The sequence below is a fragment of the Phalangium opilio genome, unplaced genomic scaffold (assembly GCF_054372755.1).
Source record: "Phalangium opilio isolate 3A_F unplaced genomic scaffold, DU_Popi_V2 ptg001388l_1, whole genome shotgun sequence".
NCBI classification, from domain to species: Eukaryota; Metazoa; Arthropoda; class Arachnida; order Opiliones; family Phalangiidae; genus Phalangium; species Phalangium opilio.
Window position 1 is genome coordinate 231,276 of NW_028324257.1, and position 23,990 is coordinate 255,265.

Here is a 23,990-nt window from a genome sequence, read left to right on the forward strand (position 1 = left end):
AAATTTGTTTTCACGCTATAGGATAGGGAACTCCATATCTTGAACGACAGCTTATTCTGTATGTACTCTGTTACAACACCGGTTGTCAGGACTGGTAAAGCTAGGTCTCTATGTAACCTAGCTTTGTGCGTGCTGACAAGAGACGAGGAAAATAGGGATCTTCAGGATTTGAAAAATTCACGATTTTTTTAACTCCAGTGTACGGACCTCTAGGCCCAAGGCAATTTCACACGTATTTCAAACTAAGGCCTAGAGGTCCCAGCACTCAGCTAAGAAATTCCAGCATATTTTAAATCCTGACGATACTGAAGTTTTTCGTCTCTTGACAGCATGTACAAAGCTACGTTACATAGAGACCTAGTTTTGAGCGTGCTGATAACCGATGCTGTAACAGAGTACATACGGTATACATAGTTTACAGGCGTGGAGGATTCATACCATTTACACAAGGAGACCTGGCAACTTAGAGGGTAAAATAGCAGTCGATTTTACACTCTAAGTCGCTTGGTCTCCTTGTGTTAGTGGTAGGAATCCTCCACGCCTGTAAACTATGTATAAGCTGTCGTCCGAGGCATATGGAGTTAATTATTTGCTCTATATGTTTTGTTTAAGTATTATAACAAGTTAGAGTTAGTTAGTAGTTACTTGTAAACACCCGGCCTTTTTCTATCCAAAATTTAGTCCCTAAACTATATTTAGTTTTCACAAATGGAGGATTCACACCATTTACGCCAGGAGGCCTGGCTACTTGGAAGACAAAATCCCTTTTCGCCTTTTTTCCTCCAGCTCGTGGCCTTCTGTTGTAAATGGTATGAATCCTCCACGTGTGTAATAATTGTTAAACCAAATGAATGGCTTAGCAAAACAAGCAGATAGTCTAAATTCATTAGAGATAGTTAGTTAATAGCCTATTTATATTATTGGAAAAGAAAAAAAGGAGGAGAAAATGCCTGAGGGCATGGAAGTGGGTGAGGGGGCGGAACCAAAGCCCCCCCAAGATGTCGTCATCGACGATAAGGATGCCCCAGTGGCAGATTAATTTTTATTTTGTAAGTAAGATAAAAATTAAAGTTATTACAAAAATGTGATGACTTATATTAAACCGGGGCACAGGAAAAATCTTAACAGTTTTTAATATGTTAGACATGAATATCATATAACATGGTAAAATTTAGGAACAAATATAATAATAAATAATTAAGCATAAGGAACTAACATTGGCGCCCTATACATAATGAGCATAGTATACATAGTTTACATGCAAGGAGGATTCATACCATTTGCATAAGGAGACCAGCCAACTTAGAGTGTAAAATAACAGACGATTTTACACTCTAAGTGTCTTGGTCTCCTTGTGTTAATGGTAGAAATCCTCCATGCTTGTAAGCTATGTATTGCTCCAGAATAGACAAAAGTTTGGCTAGGGCTATGAGTTAATTCTCAAAGTTTCCAAGTTAATTTGGTGGGTTTTGTTATCATGCTAATGAAGAGACCTATTGCTTGAAACGCGCGAAAATTCAAATTTAAAGTAGCCTTATAATGTATTTGTTACTTGCTTTTCTGCCCCAATTGTATAGTTAAATTAATTTCCTGTGTTCCAATAACATTCTTATAAGAGTATAATTTTGTCATCTTGTTTCATATAGCATCATCACAATTTTTTTTTTTTCGTTTTTTTTTAAGTAAATTTTCTTTTTCTTTTTATGTAAATAACATAAATATTTTATTTGTAAAAATCATTATTTTCTTTTTTAAAAATCATAATTTCATTTCCTAAATATAATAAATATTTCGTTTTTAAAAATCATACTTTCATTTTGTAAAAATCATTTATTTCATTCCCTAAAAATAATAAATATTTCATTTTTAAAAATCATACTTTCATTTTGTAAAAATCATTTATTTCATTCCCTGAAAATAATAAATAATACATTTTGCGAAAATCATTAAAATCCATAAATCACTTTTTATTTGTCATTTAAATCTTGTCTATCTGCATTCCAATTTTTAATTCATACAAAGGGGGGAGGGGGGCCTAGCAATCACTAAGCAATTTTATTTACTAATTCCACATTAATTAATCATAATCATGATGTTCTTAAATGTAATATGTTTCTAATTATTAATTAAAATGCAAACCCACACTATCTTTCACATTCAACACCTAAATTTGAGTAGAAATGTAATATTTGTGATATCGTTAAGTATGCTTAATAACGTTTTGTGCTGTGACGGGACTAGGAAATCCATCATGAACGTCATACCTAATTTCCAAGATTTAATGTGTTTTTAGTACTGTTAATATTCTATTTAAAATAAAATTAATTTATTTGCTTCGATCCCGGGTGGTGGCACTGAGTTCATCAAACTTGCAACAAACCCTTGTGAGTAGAACTCTACGGCTGATGAAGTCAGCTGACTTAATGTTTATTACTTCTATGCGACTTAGCTGTGGTACATATTTGACATAAACCAAAATTAATACCATTTAATTAAGCAAAATAGTGTTTTAAGCGTCTTTAAAAAAAAACGGAACCTCAAACAAACAATGCTATGTTTGTATATCAAAAAGTTGGAAAGCATGTTAGAAGTCCAATAAACCGCAATGGTTTTCCCCTTAAAAGTTAATACAGCCCTTTGAATTTAAATAATTCGAAATGAGATCAATTAAATATGTGTCTTTGATATTTAGCTCTGATAATTTCGGACACCGTAAGTTTGGAACAATTTTTGGTAAGGTCAGGTAACGTACATTTGCGTGAAAGAAATTTTTTCCCAATAATTTCAAACATTTTGGGTTCTTTCAGAAGGCTTAGTAGCAGAACCACTTAACAGTGTTTTACATATTTAACGTAATCCAAAATTAATATCATTTAATTAAACATCGTGTTATAAACGACTTTAAAAAAACTCAGCCTCAAATTACAAGAGCTACGTTGGTTTGTTGAAATTAAAAAAATGTTTTGAGATCCAATGAACAGAAATGGTTTTTACCTTTAATGCAGAATTTGAATTTAAATAATGCAAATGTAAAATGTTATTAAATGGAAGAATCTATACAGTTCTGTTTGTCATAATTTTCCTTCAAAAGTTATCGGCTACATTTAGTCAGCGACTCGGAGGTTTCATCATTAAGGTGAAAAATTTACCTCTACATCTTAATAATGTATCCCAGCTGTCACAGATAACAATGTAGTAATTGATTGATCTCCCAGTAAGATTAATAATTAATTTGTTTATAATTATAATTTATTTGCACCTACCGACAGTATTCGTAGTGTCTGGCTTTTATCCCAATAACCGAAGTTGATGTTGCCTATAACATCAACGACAACATAACATAACGCTATTTTGACCGAGGCTCAGCAAAAATTGCTAAATATATTAAATATTCTAATGATTTTAAAGATTAAAATAATTGTAGTAAATTTCAATCACGTTTTTGTTACGAAAATAATAAAAATCAGACCTAGTTAGCCTCCATCTTAATTCCAATTAAAAACATTTTGGTTTTAACCGGGTGTGCCTCGTACGCCATGTTTTTCTTCCTTAAGTCCCTCTAACGGGAACGGTGTTAATCAAGAGTTCACGACAAAAACGCTGTAAGTCCCACATAATAAATTAGGCGTAAATTGCGTGTCTCTTACAGTCAAAAAGCGCCGTAACTCCAATACCCAAAACGACGTAAATCAGGGCATGTAATTAAAATTATGAGAAACAATACTTAATCGAAATTTTTCTTAATGAAAAAAATAGGCGCCAATTATGATAATGGGGCTTTCATTTAAGACCGTTTTCAAATCTATCAAATGTATAGTTATTTTTGTAAGGGTATAGACAAAATGGGTAAGTTTGGAAAATTTCCCATGTTATTTCTTTGGAGATTTTCCAGTTTTTCGTCAAAATCTGTGATTAATTTTATGGAAATGAAAACCACCCTTAGCAACTTTCTTCTTTAAAGAATTAACAATTAGATGGATCTCTTTGAAATTTTAACCACAAAATTAGGGTCCGAATTTTAATTCACTGTCAAAATTTCAAAGCAGCAAACACAATACGAATACAGTTACGGCCAATCAAAAAACCATCCTTATACATTAGAGGCAGTATGAAGTCTTATCTAAGAGAGCGACCGGTCTCCTAGAATAAAGAAGAGATGGATCGTATTCCAGGTGAAAAGAAAACAGACCGGTTGGTTGTAATCACAAAGAATTAGAAGAAGGACGTAGGGACTAGGGACCAATGATGCAACTAGAACTTAAAATCGCGGTATCAATTAGAGTCTTTGTTGGGCACGAAAATAATAAAAATCAGACCTAATTAGCCTCCATCTTAATTCCAATTAAAAACATTTTGGTTTTAACCGGGTGTGCCTCGTACGCCATGTTTTTCTTCCTTAAGTCCCTCTAACGGGAACGGCGTTAATCAAGAGTTCACGACAAAAACGCTGTAAGTCCCACATAATAAATTAGGCGTAAATTGCGTGTCTCTTACAGTCAAAAAGCGCCGTAACTCCAATACCCAAAACGACGTAAATCAGGGCATGTAATTAAAATTATGAGAAACAATACTTAATCGAAATTTTTCTTAATGAAAAAAATAGGCGCCAATTATGATAATGGGGCTTTCATTTAAGACCGTTTTCAAATCTATCAAATGTATAGTTATTTTTGTAAGGGTATTGACAAAATGGGTAAGTTTGGAAAATTTCCCATGTTATTTCTATGGAGATTTGCCAGTTTTTCGTCAAAATCTGTGATTAATTTTATGGAAATGAAAACCACCCTTAGCAACTTTCTTCTTTAAAGAATTAACAATTAGATGGATCTCTTTGAAATTTTAACCACAAAATTAGGGTCCGAATTTTAGTTCACTGTCACAATTTCAAAGCAGCAAACACAATACGAATAAAGTTACGGCCAATCAAAAAACCATCCTTATACATTAGAGGCAGTATGAAGTCTTATCTAAGAGAGCGACCGTTCTCCTAGAATAAAGAAGAGATGGATCGTATTCCAGGTGAAAAGAAAACAGGGGTCCTATTCTACTCCGATCCTTAGAGCCCGCTCCTTTAACTCCAAGGAATCTTTCCTAAGGAACACGTACGGAGCGAAAGTTTTTTGAACAAAAATTCGTATTCCAAACCCTTCCCGCCGTCCAATCTTTACGCGCTCCTTACCTTAAGGAGAGAGAATTATCCTTAAGGTCCCCGAGTCATCTCTGTTGAACATCCGGTAGCGCGATCGAATCAGCGTCATCGTTACATTTTGGTTTTATACCACGTGATCGAGTAAGAGAGCTAGGGCCTAGCTCCGCTGGGTTTTTATTTGTAAATTGTTGCCCGATAGTGGCCGGTTCCCGCGTGTTTCCTCCCTCTCGCAATGTTTATTTTTTACGCGAAGGCTTAGCGTTGGCTGTGACAAGAGGTTAGTTGATTAAAATAGACGGAAATTTTTGTAGTGTTTTGTTTCAAAAGTATGGCGAAAAGATTGGGAAGAGTTACCGACCGACAACGCGAAATAATTCTTGATTACATGGAATCGAATGAAGGTCTTGTAACAAGTAGATTTAGCGCTCAATTCACCAAAAAGACGTTAGATACATTGTGGGATAATTTAACGCTTCGGCTGAATAGCGAAGGAAATGGTGCGGTAAAGGATGTTAAGAAATGGAAAAAGGTATGTATATTAAGATTACACTGGTATTTTTATGGTAAATTAGCTAAAGGATTTGTCAATTCACAGTGTTGGCAGAGTTGGAAATCCGACACCAAGTCGAAAGCCGCTACGGGAAAAAAACAAAAACATATCACTGGAGGTGGAGATCGCCCTGACGATATTGAGCTAACACCGTTAGAAAAGAGGCTATTAAGTATTATAGGCGTCACGGCTGTGGAAGGAAATGCTGACTTAAATGAAGTTTTCTTCACAATGCCTGACAATGACGTTGAAGTACGTTATTTCCACATGTTTTTATCATGATTACATAAGAACATATTTTAGGCTCAATTTCGCACTGAAAATCAACGCGGACAAGGCAAGCAAATGCCAGTAAGAGAAGAAAATATCCATTCAAGAGAAGTGATTACCCCAGTCATTACGTCTAGTCAGTGCCACAAGGATGTATTTCCACAAAGTCAACCGGGATGTTCCAAAAATTATCAGCCAAATATAAATATTACTAGAGAAATTAGTGTATCTCAATTTGAACTAGAAGATTTGGGTGCTAATCCTTCGTTCGTAAGTAACGGTCAGGAATATTCAATAATTACGGAAGTAAATGACTTGAAAGGTAAGGCAACAAACTGCAATTGGTGAAACGGAAGTATTTTCATATATTTTTATTAAGAAGCTAGGCCTAGGTATTATTGTTTCATTTGTTATTTTGCTAAGATACTGAAGGTAGCCCAAAAAATAAGCAAGGAACTACTACTTCCGATGGCAACATTCCTTCAAATAATTCCACGTCACTGCCCTCAGCAAGTACCCCAAGTACTACCAAACCAAGGGGGAAAAATTTAAAGAGTAAGTATTGGATGAATTTTAATGATGGATATACTTGATTTTTATTGGTACGTTTTGCATTAGGAAAACAAGAATTTCATTATGAACGTGCCACAGCTGCACTTAAACTAATGGAAGACGATAAAACTATTGTATTAAGGGAAATTAGTGAGTCTTTTTCAAGAATTGCCTCAGCTGAGGAATCCAAAGCTCTCGCGCAAAATAGGATTGCGGTTGCCGTGGAAGAAAAAGCCTTAGCGGTTAAAAGTATCGCTGCTTCAGCTAGTGCGATAGTACAAACAGTTGCCAATCTTATCCAAATTATTGATAAAAAACAATGTAATTCAACTTAACAACAGTTTTAAAGTTTAAAACATTTATTGAAGAAAGTGAAAACATTTTTTAAATAAACGACTGGGTTCAATGCCTAAACCTTGCCACAATTTGACTTTGTACTAATGCACCTTGGACGAGGAAATGATTAACTCTTGCACCTTCAGCGGGAATATAAGGCGGAACCGGTACAAATTGACGATCCATTCTACGTTGACGAATTCTTTGCCTTCTAGCTCTTATTCGTTCTCTTGTTCTTTCATCATCTTCGTGTCCACTGTCCTCGTCCTCCGTTGTTGTAAATTCATCATCTTCAGGCTGATGGTTCTTGCGCCTACGCAAGTTATGAAGCGTGCAACATGCTTGTATAATTCTTCCAGCCGCTGTAGGGTGATAATGAAGGGTTCTATGTCCCAACAGGCAGCGAAACACTTGTTTTAAAACTCCAATACAACATTCAACAATATTTCTTGTTTTAGTTAGAGCTTTTGTATATTTTTCCTCTGGCGAACCTTCCACAGCGTTCAAAATAGGAGTCATCATCCATGGCCTTAAAGCATATCCGCTATCTCCAATTAACCATGAATTTCTTCGACCATTCGCGTAAGAATTTTCTAAGTGGACAGCCACTTTCGATGTCTTAAACACGTGCGAATCGTGAGCCGATCCCGGAAACTTTGCATTGACATTTAGAAATCGCATATTTTTGTCACAAATTACTTGGACGTTTAAAGAATGGAAGCCTTTACGATTGACGTAAAGGTATTCTTTGTACTCTTCGTCTTGAGACGATGGAGCTATAATGGCAATGTGCGTTCCGTCAATTGCACCAATAATTCCTGGGAATCCCGCAATTTCGTGAAAACCAATTTTTACATCCATTTCTTGCTTGTCTGTGGTTGGGAAAACGATTTCCTCGGGCATAATGATGTCGCTTATAGCCATACTAACCGCTTTGACACAGCGGCTCACTGTAGCTTGACTAACTGTCAAAAACTTATCTTGACCGATGGCAAGTTGGTAACAACCAACAGCAAAAAACCGCAAAGCTATTAAAATCTACGTAAGAGAATTAAGAAACATTATCTTTAAGCATCATGTGGATTATTTTGAAATACACTCACCTTTGTGTCAACGGGAATACCTAAAACGTGATTTCCGGAGAGTCGATCACCCAAGCGGTCGCATAAATGGTAAGCAATCTCCTTGTTCACCCGAAATAGCCTTTTAAATCGATAATCATCCATTTCAAATGCGAAACTCCTATCCCTAATAACTCTTTGTCTTCTTAAATCTCTTCTTGGTAATTGGTGAGCTATTAATTCGCCTTCATCGTCCGCTAATTCAGCTAAAGCTAAAATTTCCATCCGAGCTAGTAGACCCGCCATTTTTAAATTTCAACTAGCTACCACTTATTTCGATCCTTCCAGCTCTCAAGGAGAGCTCAAACCCTCTCCTTACGTTAAGGAGCGTTTCTGATCTTTCGAAAGGACAATCGTTTCTAAGGTGAAAGGTAGAATACCAAAACCGTACGTTAAGGAGTACCTATATGCTTAAGGAACATTTTTGATCCTTAGAGTCTCTAAGGATCGGAGTAGAATAGGACCCCAGACCGGTTGGTTGTAATCACAAAGAATTAGAAGAAGGACGTAGGGACTAGGGACCAATGATGCAACTAGAACTTAAAATCGCGGTATCAATTAGGGTCTTTGTTGGGCACTCTACCCCAAAGTTAAACTGCGAGAATCTCTGGCTCCGTCAAAAATAATTTTTTATTAACGTTTGCCCAAAACATAGCGAGTTGGGTGGAGAACAGAATATTCTCACTAGGGACAACGTTGAAAAGTAAGACGGCGCTTGTCTGGAATCTTGCCACGGTCGCTCGAAAATGTCGAGAAACCAGCATGGACAAATATAACAGAGATATTGTACGAGCATTTTAGACTTACACCCGAGCTAAGGGTGTTGGGGCAAACTGCTTCTCGTGAGAATCTTGATATGGCATGAAACGTTCATTTGCCATAGTTTGCAATCAGTACGAGATTTTTATAAATAGTTCATTTAGTACTGGAGAGAAGGCACCAAATAGCAGCTCAATATAGAACCGGTAATCAACTTGAAAATAATGAAACGCTTTACTCCGCTCTGACCCCTTTTGTTGGATTCCAGGCTCGCCCCCCCCCCCATAAGAGTCCTATTTTGATCCTTCCTGATGAAACCGTCCTAAATTTTCCACTCCAACCTAGCTTAGTTTGTCACTAATATTTCTCGAGTTCAATTTATAGTTCCGTTCAACAGGCCACCCGTCCAGATGTTTTTAAAGAATATGAGAGAAGATTGAACAAGTTCCAGAGGAAGAAGGAAGTAAACATTGATAAAGTCTTCAACAAAGGAAACGCGGTATACATTGGGAGCATCAGTCACTTGTAATATTTTTGTAATTATGGTTACACCTCGAAAAAGGCTTTGCATTACGGGTAAAACACCTTCTTATCATCCTTTCATTCATTTCAACTCTCAATTAACGCGTCCAATTTCGTCAAAAACGTCATAAACATAAGGTAAATTATTTCGCTACTAAGCAGATTTTTCGCGCTTAAACAGACCATTATTAAAAAGGGGTATGTATTATCGTCTGCTTGATAGCCGCTTTGTGGATTTGAAGACGTTGTAAATAGGGTTTCGAAGTTACCAGTTCATCATAGTTTTTGTTTGTCTAACATCTTAGTACCAATTGTTTACGTCTGAACACCTGACTATATATTTCGCCCTACTTTCGAAAAATCTATGCCTAATTCAAGTCTAACCGAAAATTAAAATTCACATTATTGACCTTGACTGATAAACCGACGAGATAATATATATCGATTTGCGTGATTTAATTAAAGAAGTCACTTTAAAGATTACGCAAACACCGCCAAGTTTAGTAATCCAAAATCTGAGCTTATAATTGGATCGTTAATTACAGCGATAATGCAAGATGTTACATCCGCGTAAAATTACAATAGAGAACTGTATTTACCTTGTGATAAAGCAGCCTGTGAAATATATTTCGCCCTGGGGCGTGGTAACTAATTTATTTTTAATATTTATTTCTTTTTTTTTAAGAGGTCGGGATCACGCAATGTTGTTAATGCAACTTATTTTACGGGCGGTCTGAGACCGAGGCCAGAGTTTTCGCCCTTGCTCCAGCAAAAGGTTTGGCACGCCCTTGATAAGCCAGGTATAAATTATAACCACGGTCATTAACAATGGCAAAAATCGTGTGGTTTCCAATGTACTAGATTTCTACAGCATCCAACAACGATCTAAGGCGATACAGTGTCTCGCATCCCCTATAAAGTTTAGAAGATTTCAACATAAACTTTAGAAATGCCTGCCCAACTTTTATAAATTCTTATAGGATACGTTTCACAACTCCTTTCAGAAGACAAGCTTTATAATGAAATTCAAAACCGTCCTTGTGTCAATATTTTTGAAGTTTAAAGCTGTAACTTTTTCCTGACCCCTTTACGATTGCAGTATCCATGGAATCGGGTACACTGCCTTTTAACCTGCATAACTCCGTAAAATGGTTTTTTCCTAAGCTTAAAGGAATAGCGACGTGGTTTAAATTATCTTCAATCTAAAGAAAACCTTACGTTTTTGAGAGTTTAAACTCTTCTAATTCCAAGAATATGCTTGAGAAATATTTAAATATGAGGGACAACACAGAAAAACACATCGAAAACTTGAAATTTGGGGGGCAAAAGCAAATTTGCGGAGATTTTTGGCGGATTTTTTCCTTGATACGTCACTCACGGCATCTCGCGGAGAAGCCAAGCGCGAGCACCCGAGACTCCCGCGCGAATCTGAATTAAATAGGCTTAACGTGGCTCGGAGATACTAAAAGGCGTCACGTGAGCGGCATATCGAGAGAGAAAATTTCTCCTTACTACGTCATCAAACGCAACAATATTTTAACGAGGCCTTTTCCAAACACAATACTTTGATTGCAATTTTATAAATTGTAACGGAACCAAATAAAAAAGTAAACATATCATAATGAACTAGATTTTTCAAGGATTTGTTTTGCATTTTAAGTTTGTGGATGGCGAAAATTATGTCACTAACACTTTAAGGCATTATTTTTGAAGGCTTATGAATTTTTGGGAGACTGGACATCAAATCGTGGCAAATGACCTCATGAGCAAGAAAGCGTGTTCGAAATATCTGAATCCAAAACGAGTGATGGAATTTTCAAAGACTTCCTTTCACGATGTCAGCGTTATGTTTCTGGTATTTGCGGCTTCGACCATGCTGGCAATTTTGATCTCCTTTGCTGAAATCTGGCGAACTTCGAAGAACACGGGCTTTGAGAAAATTCACAGAGGAAAAGAACTAGAGACGTATTCCCGCAGTATCCCCGAAGACGTCGCCATGGGATGCATCGAGTGCGAGAGATGTTTGGAATTCAGCGAGTCAAAAGATTCTGTCACTGTGGGACGAAAAGCGACAAACAGACGTCGAAAGCCGATCCAAAAACGTTTGACATACGTTAAAGAATTTGGGCAACTGAGCGAAAAACGTAAGTTCCAAAGTCAACATCTTTAGGGTCACGAATGTTGGTCAATTGAAGACTGGAATTATGAAACATCGTTCGAAACGTACGACTGGTATGATTTGGGTAGAACTCCTGCAAGCGCTAATTGCTGTATTGATTAAATTACCATTGTTAAACAAGAGGCAGGGCTTTCTTCTGTTGTCCTCTTCTCAGCGGTTCAAATGGAATCTCACGTGTCATATCGTGCTTTTCCTATTACACATTGAAATCGGCAAAGATATCGCCTGCATTGTAATCATAGTATATTCGCATCCTGAAATTAGCTTTTTGATAGACTAACCCAAATAAAAATCTTTTAATATGTTGGGAACGTTTTGATTTTGCACAATATGGTAAGAATATTTAAATGAAATGATCGTCATAGCAATACCAATATAAACATTAATAGTAGCCTAACGAAGTTTATAATTATAATAATGATGATGAAATGGAAAGGTTTTGTATTGTGCATAAGAATAGCTAATAACATAGCTCCGGAGATTGTACACATTGTGCTAATTAAAAAAGATATGGGAGTTTGCAATTGATCAGATCTTCATTAGGTAGTTAAGTACATTTATTTTTCAACTAGCTGTTACCCGCGGCGTCGCTTGCGTATAATAAGAACTTCCATCAAAATTATGCTAAGAATGGGCAGATTTTACTGATGACCAATTTTTTGTAGCACCCTAGGAGCGAAGGCACTCGGCGTTGCCCGTCAGCCCGTCGGAACATTTTTTTATTACTTTCACGCGGACATTATTCCATAAAGAAGGGTTTTTAAATTTCTGGCCGCCATTTTAAAAGATGGCAAAAAATCGAGCCCAAAAGAGCATTCAGCCCGTCTGTAGTTTAAAGGAAAGCAGTGTACTAAATATTTGCGAAATCGGTTGAAACGCGCGGCGGTTGTTGCATAGAAAAGATTTTTTACATTTCTGGGCGCCATTTTTTAAGATGGCGGCGGACTGGAAAAACCTTTCTTAGTACGCGTCTACTACTTATGAGTAACGTTCTTGCAAATTTTCAGCCTTTTAGGGCAAACGGTTTGGGCTGGGCGTTTATTATCAGTCAGTCTGTCTGTCAGTCAATCAGTCAGTCAGGACTTTGATTTATATAGATAATAGATTATGTAAAGTACTATATAATATATAATTATCGTTTAGATCACAGTGTTGAATTAAATGTTCATAATAATATTCAAATATGTGAAATATAAAAACATCCATAAAAGAAAATAATAATATTTCAAAATAAAGTGTATGATATGAGGCCTATTTAAAAATTATAAAAAACGTCTTGGTTTGGACCAAGGCCGAAAAAACAAACGATATATGTGAGGTTTATCATTTGACTGAAGTTCAGATATTGCAATTGTTTTAGTTATTTTTATCCATTTAACCCTTAATCAATTTTAAATTCAATCAAATGATTTTACTGTTAATCGATCCATTCCCTCTAAATTAATTGAAAAAATTACATATTTACGCTTTTTCAAGAACAATTACTTTTTACGAAAACATTTTATCATGAAATTAATTATTTTGAAGGGAGTACGTGTTGAGGTATCAACATAGAATATTTGAAATATTCTATTGACTTTCTAAAAAGAGCAAGCGAACTTTGACATAATTCGAAAGGAAAATGTAAATATTTAATCGAAATGCTACATTTCTATTGTCGCCTCTATGAAGAAAAGATTGCACTGCAATTTCCCTCTCCGTGCTTTAGAATTTCTTGGTCATAACTCATTCTTCATTTGAAACGTCACCACCCTTTTCTACATTGTTGGCGCTACTTGTACACCGGTTACGTATTACGCGTAATCATTTTAGCACGCTTAAAGACCATTTCGGAAAACACACAGGGGCGATGCCACCATTGGGGTATTCTCCCTCACACCAAGGGTCACCGCCAGACGGTGCCAAAGTTCACAAGAGGCTCTGCCTATAGCGGTGCTTCTAGGCGAGAGAGAGAAGACCCCAATGGCGGCATCACCCTTGTGTTTTAGTTTCTCTGTATGTAATTTCTACAATGGTCTACCCACTTACAAATGTACACAAATTACACTGAGTGATCGGTTCTTCAGGCGCTAGCGAGTGACAAGCCACAACCATAATCATTCATGCACACGAAAGTTTTATAGTTTTAGGTTATTAAGGTTGGCGGGAAAGTCCGGAGAGTCACTAATGTGAAAAGGTTTCGAACTATATGGTATTATTGTCTGAGTGTGTTGCGACGGCTCAGATGACCCATACACTTGAACCACTGGTGCTTTTAAAATTTTTTATATTGGGTAAATAGAGGAAGGGGGGTCGCAGTAAAGTGTGACCTTCGCATAACTGGTAATGAATAATGTGTATACCCATATTATTTCCGCATGAAATGAATATAACAAGTCATTGGTACTGAGAAATATTTCTTTGGTTATATCAGAAGTAAGATAAGGGACTAGAAGTGACGAGGTAACCAAACTCTTCACTTGGCGATGGAGGCGGCATAAAATCGTCAAATTTGTTCACTCAACTTACTTAATAATTGTTCACTAGTGCTAGGCTCTATTACCAATGCTAGGGCACTTTAATTCTAGTCCCTTATCTTACTGCTAGTTATATTTATACCGATATCATATTTTTCCTGTGCTGCAGAGAGCCACCTACTAAACGAAACCACACAGGATAAACATTGTTGCTTTGTCTCAAGAAGACGACATTAGTTTATAAATTAGTTTGAGAAAAAAAGTTCTTTGTCATATTTTCTCTAACATCAGTCTTCTCAGAAACTTAATACAGATTTAAACTTTTTTGGTGCAAACTTGAAAATTTCTTAAGCCAGCAACAATTAAAACTATGTCCGTCAAGGTGCTTACAAGTTAGTGAGCAACAACACGAAATCCTTTCAAAATAATTAATTTCATGATAAAATGTTTTCAGAAAATGTAATTGTTCTTGAAAAAGCGTAGATATGTAATTTTTTCAATTAATTTAGAGGGAATGGATCGATTAACAGTAAAATCATTTGATTGAATTTAATATTGATTAAGGATTAAATGGATAAAAATAACTAAAACAATTGCAATATCTGAAACTTCAGTCAAATATCACACATATCGTTTGTTTTTTCGGCCTTGGTCCAAACCAAGACGTTTTTTATAATATCTGTCACTTCAGTCTTATTGTAATTAAAATTTGAATAATTTTATTTTTGCTTTACCGTCATACATTTGGGGTTGATCTATTTCTAATTGCTTAAAGAAGTACGTAAGTATCGTTAATTATATTTAACTTATATTCAAAAACATTGATTTTGATAAGCAAATAATGTTGTACTTTATTGGTGAAACAAGTTTAAAAACGACGGTATTTGAAATATGGAACAAAATTATTTGTTTCGTACACTGTATACATATACAGTGTTGTCGAGATCAGACCAACAGCTTCCTCTATGTAAAACCCCCAATACTGCCAACGGGAGATGTCATACTAAATTATACAGGATGTAAATAAATGTTTAGAATTCATGTTTTATTGTATGCTTGAATGCAATAAAATATATTAAAGCGCAGTCCTACGATTAGTCTTAGTCTCTTAGAACCTAGGTCTCAAATTGCAACTTCCAAACTGTTTGGCAAACAACTCAACGTAAATATTCAAAGTGTCTACCATTGTGGTTGAGGCAATCTTCCAGAGGATTGTCCGTGTCTTACATTACATTTGCAACCACTAAACTCATGACGCATGGTAAGACTAATGGTATTGCCGTTAAGGCTTGATGTAGGGGGATATGATTATGCTGCTAGTAATTCCCTTGTAAACTGGCACGAACAGCGGAATGGCTTAGTGCAACTTCATTTTCCACCGCTCTATTACTAGCGTGAGATTGGCTTCATAACTATCTACGATGTCAAAGTCTCTATCCTCATTACAGACTATACAGTCTCTTCTACGTTCACGATCTTGCACTAACGAAATCACGAAGTCGGTGTGGAGACCGTTCGGCATAAAGCACTGCCTTTAGTTGAACGTTACCGCGACCTTCACCCAAAATAAACGTGCTGTCCAATTTGTCCTGGTTAGAATAGGTTGGCATTTTGCTAGGAAACGAGACTAACTACTGTAATTCTACTACTTAGCTGCGACACTGAAAGACCCTGTATATCTAAAGAGACCGGAAGTTCCTCAAAGTTGAGTTTTCAAAGATTGCCAGATTGAGCAGGTCATGGTGTGTATAGTGGTGAAGGTCGCTTTAACGTTCGACACGTGACACCACGGTATGTTTGGTCCTCCAATGTCCTGACCCGATAGGTCCAAACAATTACCATCTTGGTTTAGGGATGGTACCTTAAACCTTCATAACGTGCATTTTTGGGAGGGCATTCTTGGAAACCAAATTATCGGACCCTTTTTACTCGTGCGGGGGAGAATCCCCCCTCGCACGAGGTATTGGTCCCGGTTTTTCAAGGTCTCTCTAGCATAGCTTTGGCAATGCATGGCAACAGGAAAACCGTGTGTTTGGGGCTTTTCATCTCTATCATTCCAATTTCGAGTTTTTTAAGCAAACACTTATTTGGTGACTCCACCAGAACGAACTCTAGTTGAAGAGACAAAAAAGGATAAATAGACTCCGCCTCCTCCCAAGCCAGCGATGGTGCAAGGGGATAAAGACTCCGGCTCCGAGGCGCGCGCGGTTGTTTGGGCATGGTGCTAGTAGCTAGAGAATAACTTTCCTTCTAAAGTGTTACGCTGTCTGCTGCGAGTTCTACTGTTAAGATAATATTTATTTCGCTCAGAACTGAAGGTATGGCGTCTAGTAAAGAAATTGTCACCTCATGCTCGCTTTTTTAGCCCCTATTTATTCACTTTTTAATTATCTTACATATCCCGCACGAGTGACCTTTCTGCTGGGGCAGCTTGTTCTTGATAAGAGAATCTCTGAAGGCATTTAATTGGACTTCCTGCGTCATGACTTCGTTGCTTGAAAAGTTATTGCAAGACATGGGCAGATGAAGAGTGCCTGCACCACAATGGTAATCTTATTGAACATTTACGTTGACGTTGATGTGTACCAAACAGATTAGAGGTTGTAATTTGAGGCCCAAATTCCAGACTAATCGCAAGACTGTGCTTTAAAATTTTCTGTTGCTCCCCCCACTTGACTGGTATGCTAGGCGATATTTCAGGAGAAGAACATTTATTGAATTAGGGATAGCGAGAGATGGCTAGCGATGAGGCTTAGTTATGGGCTAGACGCCCTTGTTTTATTGGCAACATTATTACATTGAATGTTGCCGGATTAAATTGCTGCTGGTGATTTTGCGAACTATGTTAATGATATATTAAAATTTAAATGGAAAAGTTTCATTTTGACACATTCCTTACCCTAAAATTTTGTATTTGGAGCCTATTAATGTTTTATAGTGATAATGTTATTAATTTTAGTGTTAAATAGGAAAAAATTTATTCTGAAAGAACAACTCGCGTAGTTTGATCTTATTATATTATTTCAGTTCAGGGTTATCTCTAGTTACCCAAAAAACCTATTGTTTTCGCTTAATTTCACGTTAAATATGTTATTAAGTTGAAATTAACGGCTTATCTTCTTTTATTAGTGTTATTTCAGTTTATTATACGAGTTTGAACAAGAAATTCTCCCTAACTGCAAACTGTAGAGGCGTGACTGTTTGACTCTTGCGGAACAATCACTATTTTGCCCCAAAACTTTCAAATATCGCTCCTTTTCAATGGCTCTCTTTTCGAAACGGGGAAAAATGCTTTTAAATGACAATTTAATTAATCGTAAGAATTAAACAGGAAAGTGGAGCTGGGTGAAAGATAAGTGTAGTTTTAATTTTAATTTGTTAGTTTAATTATAAGATATCCATGAATTTACCCAAAACACGAATCTTTCACATTAATTATACTTGATTGAGTTTAATTTAACGGCTTATCTTGTTTATCTATTGTGGATTTAGTTTATAATACAAGTTTCAATAAAATATTAAATTTAATTGCAATTGCCCTAAAATTTTAATGTATGCGCTTTTGATATATTTTAATGATGAATTAAATTAATTCGAAAGTGAAATAGAAAACATCTCTGTGTAGCTGTGCGAAAAACTTGTGATGCTTTAATCTTAATTTGAGCGCGGTTCGGGAGAGTGGATTAAGCTTAAAATGTATTTGAATTTTTTACCCTAATTGCAATGTTTAAAGCAGTTTAATATTTTTGCCATATATTCATCATTATGGTACCCTAAACTTTTGAATTTCGCGGCAATTAATGTACTTTAAAAATAGTTTAAATTAACTTAAGTGTGAAATAGAAAATATTGGGCTTTACCAATGGCTTGGGTAGTTTAATCATAATTAAACAGTTTATTTAAAAGTTATTTGAGCTTTTATCCAAAAATGTATATTTGGTTTAATTTCACATTAATTATATTAAATTGAGTTAAAATTAACGTAGGATTGTGTTTTGGCAGTGTACATTTAGGTTTTAAAATGAGTTTAAATGTATGCTTCACCTTAATTGCAATTTTTATGGGAGTTTTCGATTCTCATTTTACGCTAAACTTTGGAATTTTGCGCCTATTAAGGTACTTTGGAGATAATTTAAATTAGCTTAAGTGTGAAAGAGAAAACATAGGGCTTTACCAACGGCTTGGGTAGATACAATCTTAATCAGAAACATCATTTAAGAGTTATCTGAGTTTTCATCCAAAAAAATGTATATTTGGGGTTTAATTTCACGTTAATTACACTTAATTACGTTGAAATTAACTTCTCGTCAGTGCTCATTAAGCTTATAAAATGACTTTCAACAATTAATTCACCTTGGTTCTAATGTTTAGAGGAGTTTTTGATTATTTCCAACAATTTGCGTTAAATTTTTATCATATCCTGTGCTAGGTTTGTGGTAAAGATTATCTATACAATATGTCAATGAATGATGTTATTCTATAGTTTAGCTTGAATACCAGTAATTAAATCAAATACCTATACAATTCATAGCAATTTAAATCAATAAACAAACGGCAATGTGGACTATGGAAATAGCTGACAACGTAACCATCCGTTTCTAACGTGGTTACGTTGAGTGAATCGGTGATGTAAACCTGAAAATAATTTTTTTCTGGATTAACCAGTACCAGTGTTACTTATGAATTAAACAATCCACTGTTGGCAACAAATAGTTTGTAAAATGATAACGTAACATCACAGTATGACTGATTCAATAGGATCAAAATTGTTTTAACGAATAATCATGTCCTCTACATTGGATTAGTTTCAGGAATTTCATCACACACCTTCACAATTAGTAGCATTTTAGTGAGATTAACAAATAATGAAACCGTGAATACCTGTCCTCAAATGAGAATGTTGAATTAAATGCGTTAACGTAAACACCACTCTTTTAACTGCCGTAGGGAAAACACATTGAACATTTTGTCATCTTTCCTGTAATATTTTGAAGTTGAATACTTCACAGGGTGAAAACGCTACCGTTGATTTCTAAACCATAATAATTTGGATAGATTACTTAAAACTAGAAGCGCCAACAAACAGTCATGATGAATACAGTATTAAGAATTTAAGTAGCGTAAAACCTAGGTATTAGGGTAAGGATTTGTAGCATGAATCGAAGCAGACTGCGTATTTTTGTAATTCCAATCCAAAACAGTGCTGGAAATTAGCTTTCTTATAATCTTTAAAAGGAAAGACACTATAAACACTATATTACATAGACAACTAAAACTTAAGCTTAGGCCGTAAAGAACGTCGAAAAGCTTAGTTTAAATGATATAAAAACCTCTATTAACTGTAATTATTTACCTGTATTACTTTTCTAGACGACAATTCGATCTGATAACGACGTATTTCTTATTAAGGGTGCTACAGTTAATTAGAAAATACAAATAAACGTGCTCAAGCTCGAATGAAATACCAAAGTAATTTGTTAGCGTCTACTGCTAAGAAATTAAGACAATCAGAAAGAAAGCCAACATTTGCAATTTGTCAACGTAACTTGTTAGCACCCACAAACCTAGGCCCTTCTAGTTGTCAACGAGAACGAAATGAATAAATAGCTTTAAGCGCGCTAAAAGGTTAGGCTGACTTCTGGGGCCGTATTCTGCAGAAAAAGTATGCTCCTCCCCGGACTTAAGCTCGCTGATTGGTCGGTCAGGATCGAACTTAGGGCTTTTCACTGGCGGTGGCGGTTTTGGGGCAAATCTCACTTAAGACTTGTGATAGGTTGAAATTTTCGAGCAGACGACATTGACACGTGTCAAAATATACACCAAATTCAAAGTAGTAATTTTAGAACTCGGCAAACCGTTCAGCACCATGAATCGGTTAATTGACCGGTTTTTTTGCTTTCTTTTTTCACCGGAACTTAGCAGACTACACTTCGTCGTTGCTAATGGCGGTAATGGCAGGTAATGGATTATATTGTTCTTGGTGTTGTTGACTTTAGAAAGAAAGACAACTAAATTATTGTTTTAAATACTGTTAGTTTACAAAATATAAGGGTTTGCGTTGTTATAATTTAAAAAATATACCTTTGTTTTGTGGGAAAATAAAGTCGAACTCTGCCCGAAGTCGAAAAGGATTAACACCGAGGCTTATGACGAAGAAACTCCTCTGTAGACTGTAGTAAGTAGTAAAGAAAGATTTTATTGTTTCTGTTATTGACTTATTGTTTGGTTCTGTAAGATAAGTTTCAAGCAACAGAGGCACGCTAGTAAATGATTGGAACATGAAATGAGGCACCATCCCATAGCGAAGGTATTTCCACATTCATTGGCCATGACCAAGATAATTGTGTTTTGATACAAATATGATTGCGTAATCCTTATGGGTCATGAAAGCCTGATTCGTTATACTTATAATATATATTCCATGACTGTCACAGCCATCTTCCCTGGCACTTGGCACCATGAACTTTACCTATTTTATAATCAAAGCACCAACAGCGAAACAAATACTTCTACCTTTTATTAAGCAGCTATTGCATTAATGTTCAACTGGTAAATAATGTTGCACACATGTCTAACAAATAGAAATATTCATATGCTTTTCTTTTATTATAGATTTGTGGTAATGACATTTCTATCATTGACACTGGCAATGGCAATGGAGAATTATCTAGGGTGGGCACTTCCTCTAAGGATATCTGCCAACATTGAAGTGTTGTAATCAACTTGCATATTAAGGTATTAACACTTTTATTAGTTGAGCATGCTTTACTCTAAGGTATCCCTTTAAAGAGAAGGCTGGCATAGTTGTTGCAAGTATAAACTACCAACGAGTATGTGATTTGCGCCTATACAAATAAGAGGTAAGCTCTTTAAAGGTTTGGATTAGATAAACAAATCAAACTTAACTAATTATTATTATGGTAATATAGAATCAATTATAGGAAAATAAGTAATGGAGAGGAAACAATGTCGAGACTGAATGATGAGCTGTTACTCAAAACAGTTTAGCAACATTATTTAAATAAAACTTGAGTTTATTTCGACTTTATCACATAGGATTCTCGATGTAAAATAATTTCTTATTTTCAATGTCTATAAGACCATTTTATTAGACGGCCACTAAATGCACATCTATGGTATTATTATCTGATGTAGGCAAATGTATGAGTCTGTTGGAATGGTATTTGGATGAAGGAACTGGCATTCATGTGCATATGTTCTTGAGCATTGTTGTTTATGTATTATCATTATAAGATTATATTAATATAGGACCAATGGAAATCATGTATCGAACCTAAAATCCTATATATGGAAAAAAGGCTTTTATTGATCATCTTTGTTGCAGTTTTAAAAGAAGATTCCCCATATTTTTAGTTTTCAATTTCACATTTCAACAAGTCACGAAGCATTACTGAAACAAAATATTTAAAATGACCTTCATTTTGCACATTCTATTCTAAAAACGTACGTGTTTCAATTTAAACTTTAGTTATTGATTTATTCGCTACTACCCCTTTATTGTTAAATCACAATTAAAAAATGTGCCACTATAGGAACTAGTAAGCCTATTGGTGATTCTATCTCACATTGGCTATTTTTTTATCTAAGTGATCCGTCTTTAATGTTTGAGCACTCCTATGTATTTATTAAATTATTATTATTATTTATTTCGCACCCAAAGTTACTGGCAACCACAGAGGCAGAAGAGCCTATTTAAGGTTACCCGGACGTACAATACAAATATAGAAAACAATAAATATCAAGTATACAAAAATATAAAAAAATAAAGGAAGTTTAACAATTTTTAGAGAGCCAAGTGTCCAAGAAAAATTTCGAGATATTAGTCTTAAATATGGGGTAGAGAAAGGTCGTTTGCTATTTCCCTAAGACATACGGGAAGATTATTCCATAACCGTACAGACCGAAAGAAAAATGACTCCTTTAACGCGAGGCATCTGGCGTAGTGTAAGGAATACGTTAGTACGGAGTGTCTGGGATTCTCCGTCAGTATATCGTCCAATTGAAAGTATTGGCAGTCGCCACGCAAAAATGAATTAAGACAATAAAACTGCAACATTTGAATGGGTAGGAAATAGGGAGTCAACATATTCTTGTGTTTCATTATTATTCTCCAACAGTTCCATAAAAGTTGGACATTTACAAACTACATATTTACATACATTGCTGGAGAATATCCGAATTCGAGTATAAGATAGCTAACAATTTACGGCATACTGACAAATGTCAAGTTCAAAACTGGGAATAAAGGTACATTTTACGAGTTCATGGACGTAACTGGTTCGGCCTCCAGTTTTACCGCTCTCCATTGTCGAAGCAGTCTTATTTCATATATCGCCTTTCAAGATGGTCACTATCTTCTTGATCTCTTCTAACCAACAATCTTCCTCATTGACATCATTAACCTATCTGTGTTCCCTGATGTTTTATCCAGTTATCCTTCCTCTGCTGTGTGGTGTTTTGACAGTGAATGAAGTTATTAAAGTACATTGTCCCTATATTGCTATCTTTAATTTGCTAAAATAAACCTGTTGGTAACAGAAGAAAATGAAGAGAAATTCCTACTATAGAGGCCAAAAATAGTTCCCATTCGAGTTCATGTCAAACACGTCATAACCACAAATCTATAATATATAAATATGAATATTTCTATTTGTTAGACATGTGTGCAACATTATTTACCAGTTGAACATTAATACAATAGTTGCTTAATAAAAGGTAGAAGTATTTCTTTCGCTGTTGGTGCTTTGATTATAAAATAGGTAAAGTTCATGGTGCCAAGTGCCAGGGAAGATGGCTGTGACAGTCATGGAATATATATTATAAGTATAACGAATCAGGCTTTCATGACCCATAAGGATTACGCAATCATATTTGTATCAAAACACAATTATCTTGGTCATGGCCAATGAATGACGAAATACCTTCGCTATGGGATGGTGCCTCATTTCATGTTCCAATCATTTACTAGCGTGCCTCTGTTGCTTGAAACTTATCTAACAGAACCAAACAATAAGTCAATAACAGAAACAATAAAATCTTTCTTTACTACTTACTACAGTCTACAGAGGAGTTTCTTCGTCATAAGCCTCGGTGTTAATCCTTTTCGACTTCGGGCAGAGTTCGACTTTATTTTCCCACAAAACAAAGGCATATTTTTTAAATTATAACAACGCAAACCCTTATATTTTGTAAACTAACAGTATTTAAAACAATAATTTAGTTGTCTTTCTTTCTAAAGTCAACAACACCAAGAACAATATAATCCATTACCTGCCATTACCGCCATTAGCAACGACGAAGTGTAGTCTGCTAAGTTCCGGTGAAAAAAGAAAGCAAACAAAACCGGTCAATTAACCGATTCATGGTGCTGAACGGTTTGCCGAGTTCTAAAATTACTACTTTGAATTTGGTGTATATTTTGACACGTGTCAATGTCGTCTGCTCGAAAATTTCAACCTATCACAAGTCTTAAGTGAGATTTGCCCCAAAACCGCCACCGCCAATGAAAAGCCCTAAGTTCGATCCTGACCGACCAATCAGCGAGCTTAAGTCCGGGGGAGGAGCATACTTTTTCTGCAGAATACGGCCCCAGCAGACCCAAAAGTTGTTGTTAATTAATTAAAGTACAATACTTAAGACTTCATTAATTAAAAATCGAAACAGGTAATTTTCCCATTTAATAAATGCTTGTTAATTTAGAAGTATTCCGAAAACTAACTTCACTATACTTTTTCCGTATGGCCTATGACAATTGCATTAAAGAAACCAAAAAACCAAAAAACCAAAAAAATTTAATGCTTTTTCTATGGGACGCTAACCGTAAAAGGTGTGACTTTTTCTTTAACATTACGGAAGGGTATCAAGTCATATCTACAAGGGCCTATCGGCCCTGTAGAATATGGATATAATTTACATTTCAGGACAATCACCGAACGGATCAACTGTTATCATTGAACAAGACGGCGATAGTTCTCTCAATGAACAGACTAAAAACAATACAGCTTCAAATTCCAATTCATTATAGTTAATTTACTAATTTTAATTTTTTAAAAAGCAGTGGATGGTGTATCGTTGA

At 35.6% G+C, this 23,990-nt stretch overlaps 1 protein-coding gene and 2 long non-coding RNA genes across 7 annotated transcripts; 2 read left to right on the top strand and 1 right to left on the bottom strand.

Annotated features, from left to right (window-relative positions):
* Positions 1–5,271: 5,271 nt before the first annotated feature.
* On the top strand, positions 5,272–6,947 carry LOC149583919 (uncharacterized). The gene is made up of 4 exons (XM_089863990.1): positions 5,272–5,678; positions 5,745–5,951; positions 6,003–6,524; positions 6,588–6,947. The coding sequence occupies exons 1-3, from the start codon at positions 5,478–5,480 to the stop codon at positions 6,315–6,317; spliced, it is 723 nt and encodes a 240-aa protein (XP_089720116.1). The 5' UTR covers positions 5,272–5,477; the 3' UTR covers positions 6,318–6,524; positions 6,588–6,947.
* A 12,685-nt stretch (positions 6,948–19,632) lies between these two features.
* LOC149583920 (uncharacterized) lies at positions 19,633–20,968 on the top strand. Of its 5 annotated transcripts, none has more exons than XR_016380419.1 (8): positions 19,633–19,724; positions 19,814–19,852; positions 19,999–20,069; positions 20,130–20,201; positions 20,329–20,443; positions 20,507–20,629; positions 20,684–20,754; positions 20,824–20,968. It is a non-coding gene; the product is annotated as an uncharacterized LOC149583920 (long non-coding RNA). The 5 variants fall into 5 exon arrangements; XR_016380420.1 differs by having other exon boundaries at positions 20,836–20,968; XR_016380416.1 differs by having other exon boundaries at positions 20,507–20,754.
* A 1,556-nt stretch (positions 20,969–22,524) lies between these two features.
* Positions 22,525–23,461, bottom strand: LOC149583921 (uncharacterized). Its single transcript, XR_016380415.1, has 4 exons — positions 23,315–23,461; positions 22,969–23,224; positions 22,837–22,908; positions 22,525–22,709 (listed from the first exon to the last, which is right to left on the bottom strand). It is a non-coding gene; the product is annotated as an uncharacterized LOC149583921 (long non-coding RNA).
* Positions 23,462–23,990: the final 529 nt, after the last annotated feature.

Bases quoted from the DNA above. Each gene is read 5' to 3' on its own strand.
- LOC149583919 (XM_089863990.1), top strand. From the start codon at position 5,478: ATGGCGAAAAGATTGGGAAGAGTTACCGACCGACAACGCGAAATAATT. The intron at 5,679-5,744 runs GTATGTATATTA...GTCAATTCACAG, and splicing joins ATGTTAAGAAATGGAAAAAG to TGTTGGCAGAGTTGGAAATC. The intron at 5,952-6,002 runs GTACGTTATTTC...AACATATTTTAG, and splicing joins TGCCTGACAATGACGTTGAA to GCTCAATTTCGCACTGAAAA.